The 15,068-nt window shown below is 54.9% G+C and overlaps 3 protein-coding genes across 3 annotated transcripts in view; 1 reads left to right on the forward strand and 2 right to left on the reverse strand.

Annotated features, from left to right (window-relative positions):
- Nucleotides 1–319: 319 nt before the first annotated feature.
- Nucleotides 320–5,861, reverse strand: PTSG_08464 (uncharacterized protein). Its single transcript, XM_004990657.1, has 11 exons — nt 5,585–5,861; nt 4,666–5,263; nt 3,910–4,453; nt 3,622–3,685; nt 3,392–3,467; nt 3,121–3,179; nt 2,731–2,877; nt 2,383–2,449; nt 1,695–2,249; nt 1,447–1,503; nt 320–1,229 (listed from the first exon to the last, which is right to left on the reverse strand). Exons 1-11 carry the CDS (start codon nt 5,735–5,737, stop codon nt 355–357), a joined length of 3,195 nt encoding a protein of 1,064 aa, XP_004990714.1. The 5' UTR covers nt 5,738–5,861; the 3' UTR covers nt 320–354.
- Nucleotides 5,862–5,866: 5 nt separating this feature from the next.
- On the forward strand, nt 5,867–11,824 carry PTSG_08465 (ABC transporter ABCE1). Its single transcript, XM_004990658.1, has 17 exons — nt 5,867–5,904; nt 6,220–6,355; nt 6,512–6,693; nt 6,889–6,949; nt 7,205–7,258; nt 7,440–7,485; nt 7,752–7,864; nt 8,067–8,272; nt 8,542–8,663; nt 8,955–9,127; nt 9,340–9,416; nt 9,677–9,827; nt 10,044–10,097; nt 10,273–10,404; nt 10,537–10,639; nt 10,851–10,978; nt 11,216–11,824. Coding segments are annotated over exons 1-17 (1,809 nt in total). The 5' UTR covers nt 5,867–5,902; the 3' UTR covers nt 11,285–11,824.
- A 129-nt stretch (nt 11,825–11,953) lies between these two features.
- PTSG_12731 (uncharacterized protein) overlaps nt 11,954–15,068 on the reverse strand; it is a gene marked incomplete at its 3' end in the record, with an annotated part of 11,712 nt that continues 8,597 nt past the window's right edge. The window contains exons 16-25 of the mRNA XM_004990659.1: nt 14,524–14,631; nt 14,226–14,308; nt 13,722–13,802; nt 13,450–13,519; nt 13,140–13,210; nt 12,947–13,030; nt 12,681–12,767; nt 12,451–12,507; nt 12,236–12,307; nt 11,954–12,022 (exon numbers count right to left, since the gene is read on the reverse strand). Coding sequence (XP_004990716.1) covers nt 11,954–12,022; nt 12,236–12,307; nt 12,451–12,507; nt 12,681–12,767; nt 12,947–13,030; nt 13,140–13,210; nt 13,450–13,519; nt 13,722–13,802; nt 14,226–14,308; nt 14,524–14,631 — 782 coding nt within the window. The remainder of the gene's footprint in view (nt 12,023–12,235; nt 12,308–12,450; nt 12,508–12,680; nt 12,768–12,946; nt 13,031–13,139; nt 13,211–13,449; nt 13,520–13,721; nt 13,803–14,225; nt 14,309–14,523; nt 14,632–15,068) is intronic.

Here is a 15,068-nt window from a genome sequence, read left to right on the forward strand (position 1 = left end):
TATATATATACTAAACTATGTATATCTGTAGCTATCTTTAATTCTGTATTTTTTATATATTTATATATATCCTTTATATGTGTATGTGTATACGATAGATCGAGAGAGCGAGATATTCTGAGTGTGGGATGGGCTACATATGGACATCGAGATATGTATATACATCTATATATATATATGGATGTTTACATTCATAGACGTATATATATAGATTTTTATATACCTATATATATAGCTATATATATCACATATATCACATATTTCACACACACACACACACACACACACACACACACACACACACACACACACACACACACACACACACACACACACACACACACAACGTCGTGCCTACATGCTGAGGATGGCCTGCAGCTCAATGCAGTCGAGCTGCTGTGCGGGCGGCCCAATGTGCCGCTGCAGGCGCGGGAGCAGCCACGAGCGGTGACGCGACAACGCCCGTTCAAAATGCACCAGCGCACCCATCTTCACGTCCTCAAGCACCTCGTCATAGCTGTTGGTGTCGCTTGTGCACGCATCAGCGTCGCCAGCATCACCATGGTTCCTGTCAGTGCTGTTGCTGTTGCTGCTGCTTGATTTAGCCTTCCCCTTCTTTCCTGCTGCCTTTCCTTTGTGCCCGTCCTTGTGCTGCTGAGGCTGAGGCTGCTGCTGCTGCTTCCTCGCTTGCCTTCCCTTGCGCTTCTTAGCATCACTCATGTGCGTGTGTGCGGAGAGACAGAGCCAGGCCACGGCTTCGCACCACTCCGCCACCGCCCGCGCTGTCGCCTGCTTGCGCCCGGCCTCTGTTCGCTTCATCTGAATGCTGCGCGCACTCTGTTCACCATACTCAAACCCATCATCTTCATCATCTTCATCCTCCTCATCATTATCATCACCATCACCATCACCACAGCCGCTTCCGCCGTTGCACGCGTATCCGCCGTCATCTTTGCGCGTGTATGTGAGCGCTGTGCTGCCCTTTCCAATGTTCCCGTCCACCTCGCACACAAGGTCGCCGGACACCATTGTCAGCAGCAGGAGCAGCTCGCCGTGGTTGCACAGGAGCGGAGCAACAGCAGCAGCAGCAATGTGGCTATCACTCTCGCCAGCAGTGTCGTCGCGCTGTGCGTTTGACAGTGTATTTTTTGTGCCTGCAAGCACGGCGGCGGCGCTGCGAATGGAATCATCGCGAAGGGCAAACGCGCACCGGTCTGCGTCCCGTTTCACTGCGCGCAAAAACAAGAGGACATGGGGTGCAGGGGAGGGAGGGGAGAGGGTGGTGTGAGAGCAAGTGGCAGCGGTGGAGTATGTGGGATGTGGGATGTGTGACGGTAAGTGGAAGTTGATGTCTATGTGTTGGCTCGCTTGTGTGTGCCGGCGAGCAGCTACAACTACAACTTGAAGCCGGAAAGCATCAGGCCATGTTGAAATCACAGTACGCACCTGTGTATGCGGTGACGAGCGAGGCCAGGGCTGTGGGCTCTTCAAACGTCTTTGCATCTGTTTGGCATGCACGGAGACGCAAGCGTGAGGTGGGAGAAACGTATGTGGCGGGAAAAAACACAGGTATGACAATCCAAGAATGATAGGACATAGACGAGCAACACCAGTGGCAGCAAGAATATGTGCAAGCACACACAAACACACGCACGCACACGCACACAGACACACACAAAACACAGTCGTCTCACGTGCGAGAGTGGGGGCGAGGGTGCGTGCGAGTTGCGCAAGGGAGGCGGACTGGCGCGCCTCCGCTGGGTCCTCAACCAACACGTTGAGCAGCAAATTGCACGCGAGGTTGCATGCCGATGCGTCGTACTCGTCATCATCGCCACTGCCCATCTTGGAATCGGTTGGTTGTGTAATGGACAGCCGTTCAAACGCAGCCTGCTCACCGCCATCATCATCACCATCACTATCATCACCATCATCACTGTCGTCATCGCTGTTGCCGTGTGCAGCGGTTGTGCCCGTCGTTCTCGTCTTCTTTGCCGCCTGTTCGCCCTGAGCCGTCTTGGTGGGCGCATGCGCCACACCCACGGATGATGACGACGATGGCGACAGCGATGACGAAGCGTCCTCTGAAGGAATAACGCCTGCGCGCTGCAGATACGACGAGACGACGGTACACGCGAGCGAAATGCAGTTGGTGTCGCCCACGACCGAGTGCCGGAAGGGCGTGTGCGCTGTTCCCGTGCACAGCGCGGGCAGCAAATGCCGCAGAACAAGCCGCGACCACGACCGGTCTGGTTGTGTTGTGTTGTGTTTCGAAGGGGGTGTGTGTGTGAGTACAGGGAGAGGTGGAACTCGGCATGCATGCACACACAACCACGTGGCGTGCGCATTGCCTGCAAGCAATGTAGCCATGTTAGCGCGTACCTTCAGGGTTGGCGGACAGGGAGCGGTCATTGATGAGTTGAAGAAGGTACTCCGCAGTCGGAAGGAACTGATGCGAGGAGGTGGTGGTGGTGTGAGTGAGAGTGAGTGAGAGTGTGAGTGAGTGAGAGAGTGAGAGAGAGAGAGTGAGAGAGTGAGAGAGTGAGTGAGTGAGAGAGTGAGTGAGTGAGTGAGTGAATGAGTCACATGTGTGTGAGTGAGTGAGTGACTTGTATGTGCGGGTGAGACAGTGCTCGCACATATGTGTGCGAGTGAGAGAGTGCATCCACGTGTAACAGAGTGCGAAAGCTGTGCGCGAGCATGCAATCACCCGTCATCCGCGCGCCAAACCTGATCGATGCCATTGTCGTTCTCGGCAAACCACGCCCCAAGCACGCGTGCACACCCGGCCAGCAGCAGCAGCACCCGCTCGGACTGCGATTCCCACGCGTTGTCGCTGCTGTTTGCAGTGAAGAACAGCACAGCCTCAACCGTCATCTGCAGGGCGAACACATGCGCGAGTGTAGAGGTGTGTGTGTGTGTGTGAGTGTGTGCGTGTGCGAGTGTGTGCGAGAGAGAGAGTGTGTGTGTGAGGGAGAGAGAGTGTGTGTGTGCGTGTCCGTGTGAGTGTGTGTGTGTGTACATGTGAACGTGCGCGGTGCGAAGGTTGAAGGAGGGAAGACACAAGTCTGCACGCACAAGCACTCATGCAGCTGCTCTGCTGTTTGTGTGTCTGCTCACCTTGCACCCAGAGAGGGCGTTTTCAAGACTGGCGGTTTCCATTTCATCACCGCGGTTCACTGAAGATCAAGCACAACAAGTGGGCAGAAGCGAGGTGCAGTGAGCACATGCACATGCAAACGCAGACGGAGGGTGACACATGATAGACGGAAAAATACACACATCTACGCGCACACACACACACACACACACACACACACACACACACACACACACACACACACACACACGCAGAGCACAGCGCAGCGCAGCTGTGCGAGTTGTTGCGTACCGAGACATGAGATGGAGTCCTCGACGATGAAGAAGCAGCAGGCGGTCAGCTCAACATCCTCAATGCAGCTCTCAAGCTGCACACACACACACAGAAGTGCGAACATGTGAGCGTATATTCATTCCATGAGATGCAGGTGGTGTTGCAACGATACTCCTTCAAACCACTGTGCAGATCGCAGTCATGCATGCAGGCAAGGTGCATGCAGGCAAACAGGCGTCACAACTCACGTGCTCCTGCTCAAGCGCCATGCGAACTTCAATGGCGGCGCGGCGACAAATGAGTGGCAGACATCTGCATACACAAGGACACACACACACACACACACACACACACACACACACACACACACACACACACACACACACACACACACACACACACACATACAAGGCGAGATGACGGACAAGATTGTGAGCTCAAATCCTTGTGATCCTTGTGTGTACACGCACCCTCCCTCAACACACAGTCGCACACATACACACACATACACCACCCACCGACGTGCCAGCGCTTACTCGTTGAGGGTCGGGGTGGGGAGGTGCTTGAAGTGGGCGTGTGCGACGGCGGCAGATATGAGCTGCAGCACCAAACGGCGCTCGCGGGGGCCAAGTTTGTGCTGCAATAGCGCTTTGCTCGTCCGCACAACAGAGGAGAACCAGTTCTTGCACGGCTCGTCGTCATCATCATCGCCATCATCATTGGCACCAGCATCACCAACACTGCCGGCGCTCTTCTTGTCTGCGCGTGTGTGGCTGCCTCCTTTACTGCTACTGCTGCTGCTGGTGGTGCTGGGGTAGAGGATGACGTGCGGTGTGGGCGCGGCAGCAAAGGCGGCAGGGGAGACTGACTGCAGCAGCGACGTGAGGGCCTTTGCACTCTCCAGCTTGTACTCGTCATGACGCGTGGCAAACACGTGCGCCAGGAAGACGGCGGTGGTGGCGTGCATGGACGGATACAGGAGGCCGATGCGGTAGGCAAAGGCAAGCAGGGCTGACATGGGCGCCTGTGGTGCATCCACACCGCGGTCCTCGAGCCACGCGTTCAGGTCAGGCAGCAGCTCTAAACGAGTGGGAGGATGCGAGGGAGAGGGTGTGATATGAGTGGGAGGTGAATGGCGCACACGCGCAGCCATCAGAGGCAGATACAGTGGATCACACACAGACAAACAAACCCACATGCGCGCGCGCACACACACACACACACAGTCACAGATGCACACAGACACACAGACACACACACGCACACACGCACGCACACGCGCACGAACGTACGTGGAGGGAGGCTCGGTTTGTGATTGTAGTCGAGGGCGGTGATGAGGATGTGCAGGGCGTCAAAGACAGCCTGATCTGATGGTGACAGTGGCGGCTGTTGGATGTCGGCACCTTCTTCTTCTTCACCATCACCGTTGCCTTCATCTTGACCGTTGCCTTCCTCAACCTCCTCCCTGGTGGCTGCAGCTGTGTTTGCAGCCTTCCCGCTGCTGTCTTCATCGTCGCCACGGTTCTCCACGCCATCATCGTCGCCATCATGACCGCTGTGACGCGGGCGCGGCTGCCTCGGGTTGACCGGCACGGCGTCGGTGTCGCCTGATTGCTCGGATGGCGTTTCCAGCAGGCGTACAAGCGCATTCACCACGTTGGGGAGGATGTGCGCAAACGACTTGGAACGTGCAATGCAGTCGGATGCGGCGTACAGGGACAGGATGGACATGGCCAGGCGTGGGTACAGCAGGCCCACGTTCTGGTCGCCGTGCGAGTTGAGCAGCCGCTTCAGGAACGAGTAGCCCACAACCTTCTCAACAGCCTCCACGTCAGATGCATCACTTGGAGGTGTGCCTTTTGCCAACAGTAGCAGTCCGACAAACCGTTGCTGTACAGTGGTGTGTGTGTGTGTGTGTGTGTGTGTGTGTGTGTGTGTGTGTGTGTGTGTGTGTGTGTGTGTGTGTGTGAGGAATTGGGCGTGTGTGAGGAATTGGGCGTGTGTGAGTGTGTGGTTGTGGGATTGTGAGCACGCACGAGGGGCAGTGAATAGCGAGCGAGTGAGTGAAATGTGACTGGATAGCAGTACAATTGCACGCATGGTTATGCGCGAGAGAGGGAGAGACGGAGGGCAACCAGTTCAAGCAGACGTTCACTTCGCCAGCGACCATGCAAGCAGATGGTCATGGCTGCTTGTAGCGCACGACAATACCTCGTCCGTCTGTGCGTTCTTGAAGACACCCAGCGCTGTTCTCAGCTGCTGTTGTGGGTCGGCTGCGCCTTGGCCTGGCTGCTGCCAGTCAGCTTTCCCTTCCATTGTGGTCGTTGTTGTCGTCGCAGAAGAAGAAGAGGAAGACAGTGGCATGCTTTGTGATGTGATGATAGCAGCAGAGGCTGCGAACGTCTCTGTGTGCGTTGTGGTGTGGTGTGTGTGCGTGCTGACTGTGCCAGCGAAGGGAGGCTCGACTGGCGAAAGGTTATGGAAAATATTCACTGATCGTCCACATCACACGTGTGAAAGGCAGCCAAGATGTGAGTTGTGTTGGGCGTGAATTGATGGCTGCGGTTATGCGGCATGCCATGGTTTGGGCAGTTGGCAGTGCGTGAACGTGTGTGGGTGTGTGTGTGTGGTGGGGGGGGGGGGGTTGATCTGCAGGTTTGAGCTCTGCGTGCGTGAGTCTCGGCGCCGCTGCCTCTCGGACCCAGTTGCTGGATTGCACACTCACCCAATCCTCCCTCACACACACACACACACACACACACACACACACACACACACACACACACACACACACACACACACACACACACACACACACACACACACACACACACACACCGTCTCAGGAGTGACAAGCTGACGCGTATTGCCATTGTCAACCATGACAAATGCAAGCCCAAGCGATGCCGGCAGGAGTGCAAGCGCTCGTGCCCCGTCGTGCGCATGGGCAAGATGTGCATTGAGGTCACTCCCACAAGCAAGGTACAGCGGTGCTTGCCACTGGTCACTGCACAGATGCTCGGCATGGCTTGCTTGGCACACGCAATTCAAGGGTGGGTGCTCGCTGCAACACGGCTGGTGCACGTCTTGATGCATGAACCATCTCACTGGTTGTTGTCATGGGGGATGACGCCACAGATTGCCAACATTTCGGAGGTGCTGTGCATTGGTTGCGGCATCTGCGTGAAGAAGTGCCCCTTTGGCGCCATCAACATCATCAACTTGCCAAAGAACCTGGACAAGGACACCACCCACCGTTATGGCCCCAACTCTTTCAAGTTGCACCGCCTTCCCATGCCTCGTCCAGGCGAAGTGCTCGGGTGAGTGAGACCTTGTCTTGCAGGAGCAGCAGGCAACGTGCATTGTGTGTGTGTGTGTGTGTGCGTGCGTGTGTGTGCGTGCGTGTGTGCGCGCGTGTGTGTGCGTGTGTGTGTTGCATGTGCAAGATGCGTACACGAGATGCGTGTATTCGTGCGCTAATGCCTTGTGCACTGAACCATCTGATGTCATCGTAGCCTCGTCGGTACAAACGGTATTGGCAAGTCCACAGCTCTCAAGATTCTGTCGAACAAGCTGGTGCGTGCCGCAACACGTGCCGCTCTTCCTCTGTGTGTGTGTGTGTGTGTGTGCGTGCGCGCGCGCGCGTGTGTGTGTGTGTGAGCGAGCCATGCTTGTGAATGTGTGTGCGTGTGTGTGTGTGTGTGTGTGTGTGTGTGTGTGTGTGTGTGTGTGTGTGTGTGTGTGCGAGCCATGCTTGTGACTGCGTGCGATGTGGCAGTGGCGCAGTGCCCCCTCCCCCTCACGTTGCTCTTCACTACTGCTTTACTCCAGAAACCAAACCTCGGTCGGTTTGACAAGCCGCCAGAGTGGCAAGAAATCCTCAAGGTGAAGATGATCAACAGCACAGCCCCGCATGCATGCGTTGCGTTTTGTTTTGATTCGTGCACGCGTGATCGATATGCTACCGTGAACGTGTTGTACACGCACCGCTGTCCCGCTCACTATCATGACGGTCAGCATAGCACTGCGCTCACATCTAGTCGTGCCCGTGCGTTGAAATTCTCAGTACTTCCGCGGTTCGGAGCTGCAGAACTACTTCACCCGCATCCTCGGTAAGGTGGACACAATGGGCACGATCCCCCAGGCGCAACCAGAGGCCGCCAGCCACCATGATTACACACACACACACACACACAAACACACACACACATACACACACACATGATAGCTCGTCTGCACTGCATGTGAATTGCATTGCTTGTCACACTACAACCGCGCTGTTCCGGCTGTGCTTGTGCTTGTGCTTGTGCACATATGTGTTGCGCTCACTGCGCGCACCTCCTCTCATTGCTGGCGCGATGCGTCGTGTGGTGTGCAGAGGACGACCTGAAGGCGGTGATCAAGCCGCAGTATGTGGACAAGGTTGCCAAGGTGGTCAAGGGCTCCGTGCAGGACATGATGGACAGGAAGGACGAGCGCAAGATGCAGGATGTGCGTTGACCCCGTTTGTGTGTGTAACTGGCGTTGTGTTGTGTGTTGTGTGCCGTTGGGTAGAAGCTTGCTGCAGCGCCGTGCGCCACTTGCTGGCGCCGCTCTGTCCGCGTAACTACCCCCACCTCCCCCCTATTTCCTTCCCGCAGCTCACGTCCGTCAACCCTCTCCCCCCTTTCTCTCCACTGACGTTGCTGTACAGCACTACTGCGACATGTTTGAGCTGAACAACCTGCGGGACCGCGAGGTGCGCGTGCTCTCTGGCGGCGAGCTGCAGCGGTTCACCTGCGCGTCTGTGTGTGTGCAGGAGGCGGATGTGTACATGTTTGACGAGCCGTCGTCGTACCTCGACGTGAAGCAGCGCCTCACCGCCGCCAAGGTCATCCGCTCCCTCCTCACCGACAAGAAGTCAGTCCCACATCCTCTCTCTTGCGCCACTTTGGCACCGTTGCCCCGCTGCTTGTCAAGGGTGCATGGAATGGCAGAGGGAAGAGGAGGAGCTGTAAGGGGGACGCAACCCTTACTCGTGTGCATGATTGTGTGCTGTGTGACTGCACTTATCTGCCATGTCACTACAAAGCACGCACACGCCCACACGCACGCACACACAGAGTCCCCTTCTCACAGCATTCTCTTTTCTTGCCACCGCCACCACCACCACTGTGCACGTGTGCCAGCTTCATCATTGTTGTCGAGCACGATCTGAGTGTGCTTGACTACCTGTCGGACTTTGTGTGCTGCCTCTACGGTGTTCCCGGCGCATACGGTGTCGTCACCATGCCATTCAGCGTCCGCGAAGGTCAGTCGCCCTCTTTGTTTCAATTTGCTCTGCCCTTCGGAGGGTGGGCTCTTGAATTGGAAGACGTGTGGCGTGCACTCGCACAAGTGTTTGTGGGATGGATGGCATGTGGACATTGAGGTGTTCTGTGGGATGTGTTCTGTGGGATGTGTTACAGCTGACCCTTCCCAGTGTCCAGCACAAACACTCACGCACGTGCTCACTCACACATTCACTCACGCACTTACTCTGTTCCTTGCTTCCTCCCCCCTTGCTTGAATCGTTGATTGCCACGGCCCCTGTGCTGCGCAGGCATCAACATCTTCCTTGACGGGTTTGTGCCGACGGAGAACCTTCGTTTCCGGGAGGCGTCGCTCTCGTTCAAGGTGGCCGATGCCGTGGACCAGGAGCTTGTCAAGCAGCTGCACCACTACGACTACCCCGACATGCAGAAGACCCTCGGGAAGTTCAAGCTCAACATCAAGGTCGGCACGCTCGCGTTGCGAACGCTTACCACCGGTACATGGGGGTTGTGTAGTGTGTGTGTGTGCGTGTGTGTGAGTGTGTGTGAGTTGGTTTTTCTGCACGATGGTTGCATGGGTTGTGCTTCTCAAAGGCTTCTGTTTTGAAGACTAAACTATATGCATGCCTGATACGCTCACATTACTCTAATCACACGCGTGTGTTGCGTTTGCAGGCGGGCAAGTTCAGCGATTCTCAGATTGTTGTGCTCCTTGGCGAGAACGGTACCGGAAAGACAACCTTCATTCGCATGTACGTCTTTCTCCTGCTCCTGCTGCGCTCTGCTTTTCCTCGTTCGTGTGTGTGTGTGTGTGTGTGTGTCGGGTATGTGAAACAAGGTTGCTTGACTTGTCCCCATTCCGCTGCCACCACCACCACCGCCAGCACCACCACCACTGTGTCGTTGACCGTGATAATGAATGGTTGTACATGATCTCCACCACATGACCCCACATCTCCCGTCCTTCACCTCTCAAATTCCACTGCCCCGTGCACGCAACTGGTGCACGCAGGCTCGCAGGGCTGCTGCAGCCGGATGACGAGGAGACAGAGGTGCCCACACTCAACATGAGCTACAAACCGCAGAAGATCTCGGCCAAGTTTGACGGCTCCGTCCGCGACCTCCTCATGTGGAAGATTCGCGAGGCAATGATCCACCCGCAGGTACGCGCATGCACGGTTGCTGTTGCTGCTGCTGCTGCTGCTACAGTCAACCCCTCGGAGTGGTGATGATGGTGCTGTGTTGTGTCGCCTCGTATTTGAGCAAGGCGATGAATCCGAAGAGAGAGATAGGGCTGGCAGGTATCGCTTTTCACATGCCAACACTCACCGCTCTGCCTTGATTGCTCCCTGTGTGTGCGTGTGTGCGTGTATGTTCAGTTCTCTTCGGATGTGCTCAAGCCGATGCTCATTGAGCCGCTCTACGACCAGAACGTACGCACTTGCACCGCCTTCCTTTGTGTTGTGCTGTGTTGTGCTGTGCTGTGTTGTGTGTGCCGTCGCTTTTGGCTTGCTGTGGGGTTCACGTCCACCTCCTCACCACCGCACTCTTTTTTATCACACAACACAACCTGTTCATCGCCTGCACGACGACGACGACGACGAGCAGGTGCAACATCTGTCTGGCGGCGAGTTGCAGCGTGTTGCCATCACGGTGGCGCTGGGCAAGCCCGCTGACATCTACCTGATTGACGAGCCGAGCGCGTACCTCGACTCTGAGCAGCGCCTCGTGGCTGCAAAGGTGCGTACACGATGGACACAACCACACGCACACATGCACAGACATAACCTTGTCCCGTTAACATGCATCTCTTCCACCACTCCTCACACAACATGCCGCCCCTTCCTCCCTCGACTGTTGTGCGTTGCACAGGTGATCAAGCGGTTCGTTCTGCACGGCAAGAAGACGGCGTTCATTGTGGAGCACGATTTCATCATGGCCACTTACCTTGCAGACCAAGTCGTCGTCTTTGAAGGTCCGATGAATGTGCGTGCGTGCGTGCGTGTGTGTGTGTGTGTGTGTGTGTGTGTGTGTGTGTGTGTGTGTGTGTGTGTGTGTGTGTGTGTTGTTAGTGTTGCGCTGGTGCTTGTGGTACGTATCATGCGACGCCTATGCTCCCCCCCCCCAAAAAAAAACAAATCCCGGGTCGTTCTCACCCATTGGTATTGGTGTGTACATGCCTGCAGGCACGCCGTCGAAAGAGGCCGTTGCGACGGCGCCGCAGCCGCTGCTGACGGGCATGAACCGCTTCCTGGAGATGCTCGAGATCACATTCCGCAGAGACCCCACAAACTACCGCCCACGCATCAACAAGGTGGCCTCGTTTGCTTGCGCGCGCGCGCGCGCGTGTGTGTGTGTGTGTGTGTGTGTGTGTGTGTGTGTGTGTGTGTGTGTGTGTGTGGAGGATCGCTTCCTTCGACCACACGAGCACAGAGTCCACGCGCACGACTTGTACGCTGTTCGTTCACCTCCTGCTTTGTTCCATTTCACCTCAAACTACGAGTGGGCACTCCTTCCTCATCCCATATACTGTTTTTTTCCTCGGCTGCAGCTGGACTCTGTCAAGGATGTGGAGCAGAAGCGCGCCGGCAACTACTTCTTCCTTGACGCAGACGACTAAACCTATCGCTCCTCCCTCATTTCCCCCCCCCCCCCAATTCTCTCTTCTCTCTGCAACTTCACGCCCTCGCCTCCTCTTCCCTTCGTACTTCGCTCGCCGAACCCATGTCACAATATGCACGCGAGTGCAAGTGCTTGGGGGTTGTTGGGTGGTCTTAGCTTGCGTCTTTGCTCTGCATCGCGCAGTGTAGCTGTGGGTTAAGGTGGTCACTCACTAACACCACGGCCAAGCCGTGTTGCCTGTTTCTGTTTCTTGTGTCTCAGATCGCTGTTCATCTGCTGTTGGTCGATGTGAGTTGATGTGAGTTGATGTGAGTTTCGCTTGTTCGAGTCGCTTCTTTGACTTCCTTCTTCTTCTCCTCTTTCTTTTTCGTCGTGTAGCCTTGCTGTTTCGGTTGTGCCCAGTTAATTTGCTGTCCGGTTTTGCATTGCGCGTCAAACCATCCAACAAACAACAACAACAAACGATCTCAAAGTACCATACGCTGCTGTGGCATGAGCACAGCGAAATCGACAACTCCAAATACACATCGTCATCGTCATCATCATCACCCTGAACATCACACACACACACACACACACACACACACACATCCCAGCAAGCATTCATTCAATAGTTGGTTTGTCAGCAGGCACCCCCACACAAGAAAAGCAGCAGAGTGTCATGTGTTCAGTCGTCATCGCTGTCATCATTGCGGCGAATGTGCAAACCGCCACCGGTGCGTCCAACGAGATCAACCTGAAGTTTGGACGAAACGTGCGCGTGAACGTGTGTGTGTGTGTGTGTGTGTGTGTGTGTGTGTGTGTGTGTGTGTGTGTGTGTGTGTGTGTGTGCGAGAGGGTGCGTGCGTGTGCGTGTGTGTGTATCTGTGTGTGTGTGTGTATTCATGTGTGTGTGTGTTTTGGTGTGCAATGCGCAATCAGGTCATATTCGCAAATTCACACGCTGCACCTTCACGGTGACGTCCTTCAGTGCCGTTTTCCCAATCTGCGAACTCTTGGCGCGATTCAGGAACTCTTGATCCTGCGCGTGTACAGTGTGTGTGTGTGTGTGTGTGTGTGTGTGTGTGTGTGTGTGTGTGTGTGTGTGTGAGTGCTCATACGAAGACGAAGAGGGAACACGAATGTACAAGACAACGTGCAGGTGCAAGCCTGGTGACGACAAACCTTGATAAACTTCTCCGCCTGTGCGGTCTTGATCGCCGTTCGCTTGTTGTTCATTTCCTACATCAAGCACAGCGCATGAACATGTGAGCCGGCATGTTGACACGGACACACGGTAACAATCGTAACAACATGCCATCTGCCTCTTATACGCACTGGAATGTGCGCGTGTGTGCGTGTGTGCGGTTGTGCGGTTGTGCGGTTGTGTGTGCATGTGTGTGCATGTGTTTTACGTGGTAGTCGACGAGGCCGTCGTTGTCTTCGTCGAGGGAATCGAGCAGGAACTGGATCTGCGCTTCATCCAACTGAACGCCAATCACCTGAAGACACAATCGGACAGCACCGAGAACACGATGGCACACCAGTTACGCATGAGCACGACACATAACACTCTTACAGTTATGCATTGAGATCATGCTTGCAAGGACGCTTGGACGGGCACTTTCAGCATGCACAGTAGGCGTATATCGACGCATGCATGCACGTGGCAGCGACACACCTTCACGCCTTGGATAAACTCTTCGCGCGTGATGTTGCCGTCGTTGTTCTTGTCAAAGCGCTTGAACAGATCAATCAGACGCAACTGCACACACACACACACACATACGCAGGTGGATGGACAGGTGTGTGAGCGCAGTGTGAACGTGCATATTGCGCAGAGCACAAGTGTGTGTGTGTGTGTGTGCACTGACGTTGTGGCGTTCGAGATATTCTTCAAAGATGAACCAGGGATCTGTACTCGTCTTCACTTGGTGACAGCGACCTGCAAACAAGTTAGGAATGCCAGAAACGTCACATGTATGAGGGGGATGTACACATGCGCAAATGTGTGTATGTGTGTGTGTGTGTGTGTGTGTGTGTGTGTGTGTGCGGGTGTGTGTGTGTGTGTGTGTGTGTGTACAAGGTGTGTTGGGACCAGAAGTACAACATCCCCAAGCATGTAGGTGAAGGATGGGTGACTTCTGGTGAAGCCTTCACCACCAAACAAGACAAGACACGCACCCTCATCCACGGTGACGGAGAGGTTTGGACGCTTTCCGCTCGCAACGTCGCTTTCAAACACACGCTCGACCTGACACACACGCACAAAAGTATGGTCATGAATGAGATCAGTGGTGGAAGGCTGTAGCCTCACACGCCGTGTGCATGTGTGTGTGTGCGCTTGCTTGTGTGTATGTGTGTGTGTGTGTGCGCGCGCTTGCTTGTGTGTATGTGTGTGTGTATCCGACGGTTACTGCGACACGACGATGACTAGTGCAAGACCACCAGCCCACCTTGTCCTCGGCGGCCTTGACGGCTTTTTGTGCCGCTTCGATGTCGCGTTTGATGGCATCAGCGCCCTCGGCCGCTGTCCGCTGCACGTGTTCACATGCAGAGAGAGAGAGAGAGAGTGTGTGTGTGTGTGTGGTGGTGGTAATGATGATGATGTTGATGATGATGATGATGATGATGATGATGATGATGATGATGGTGATGATGATGGTGATGATGATGATGATGATGATGATGATGATGATGATGATGGTGATGATGATGGTGATGATGATGATGATGATGATGATGATGATGATGATGATGATGATGATGATGTTGATGATGATGATGATGATGATGATGATGATGATGATGATGATGATGATGATGATGATGATGGTGATGATGATGATGGTGGTGGTGGTGGTCATGATGATGGTGGAGGTGGTGATGGTAGTGCATTCAAGCAAGAGCAGCGGTAGCAACCATCACATACACGCCCGCACATACGCGCACGACCGTACCGTGATGACGGCCTGTGTCCGGGAGAGCTGTGCAATGTGTGTGACGAGGTCCTCATGGTGGCTCGAGGAAGACATGGCGTAATCTGAACGCAATACCACACATGACGGCATGTGAGTTGCAAGTTGATGGCCAGTGTCATGCTCATGCACACACACACACACACACACACACACACACACACACACACACACACACACACACACACAACCATACACACACACACACACAACCATACACACACACAACCATACACAGGCACCCTGCCCGCCCAAATTTTCAGCTGGGTTCTGGCTGCACCTTTGAGGGCCTTCTGTGCGGCCTCCGTGATTGCGTGCATGTCCTTGTCGTTCTTCATTGCCGCCTTCAACGCAGCGTTGCATGCAATGTCGAAAATAGCAAGGTCATCTGCCATGTGCATGCACATTGATGTGTGTGTGTGTGTGTGTGTGTGTGTGTGTGTGTGTGTGTGTGTGTGTGTGTGTGTGTGTGTGTGTGTGATCGCAAAAAAAAAAGAGAACAGCACGCACGCGCGCTCTCTATGGAAGGAGGAGCACTGGACGGACGGTATACATGAATTCTCCTTAACCGGGTGTGGGGGGCAGGGGTGGAGGGAGCAGACAGGGGGGGACGGGATGCGAGCACAACCTGTTATTCGTTTGAGTGGGGGGGCCATCCAAACAGAAGGGCTATTGCTGTGTGGGGGAGAGGAGGGGTCGAACGCATTAAAGTTATTATTTATGGGCGAACTAGGAGAGGGGGGTGGTTGGTGGACGATGGCATAAGTCGGCAGATGGTGGTCGTGGAAAAAATTGGACCAACAAGACGGGAGGCGACGCGGCGGC

Source organism: Salpingoeca rosetta (genome assembly GCF_000188695.1).
Source record: "Salpingoeca rosetta unplaced genomic scaffold supercont1.23, whole genome shotgun sequence".
Lineage (NCBI taxonomy): Eukaryota > Choanoflagellata > Craspedida > Salpingoecidae > Salpingoeca > Salpingoeca rosetta.

What these genes read in the sequence shown, in the direction of transcription:
- PTSG_08464 (XM_004990657.1), bottom strand. Translation starts at nt 5,737, where the DNA reads ATGCCACTGTCTTCCTCTTCTTCTTCTGCGACGACAACAACGACCACA. An exon ending in CAAACCGAGCCTCCCTCCAC is followed by an intron (nt 4,454 to 4,665) that starts GTACGTTCGTGC and finishes CCACTCGTTTAG; the next exon opens with AGCTGCTGCCTGACCTGAAC. An exon ending in GCTCGTCACCGCATACACAG is followed by an intron (nt 1,230 to 1,446) that starts GTGCGTACTGTG and finishes TTTTGCGCGCAG; the next exon opens with TGAAACGGGACGCAGACCGG.
- PTSG_08465 (XM_004990658.1), top strand. An exon ending in AGGTCACTCCCACAAGCAAG is followed by an intron (nt 6,356 to 6,511) that starts GTACAGCGGTGC and finishes ATGACGCCACAG; the next exon opens with ATTGCCAACATTTCGGAGGT. An exon ending in CGTCCAGGCGAAGTGCTCGG is followed by an intron (nt 6,694 to 6,888) that starts GTGAGTGAGACC and finishes ATGTCATCGTAG; the next exon opens with CCTCGTCGGTACAAACGGTA.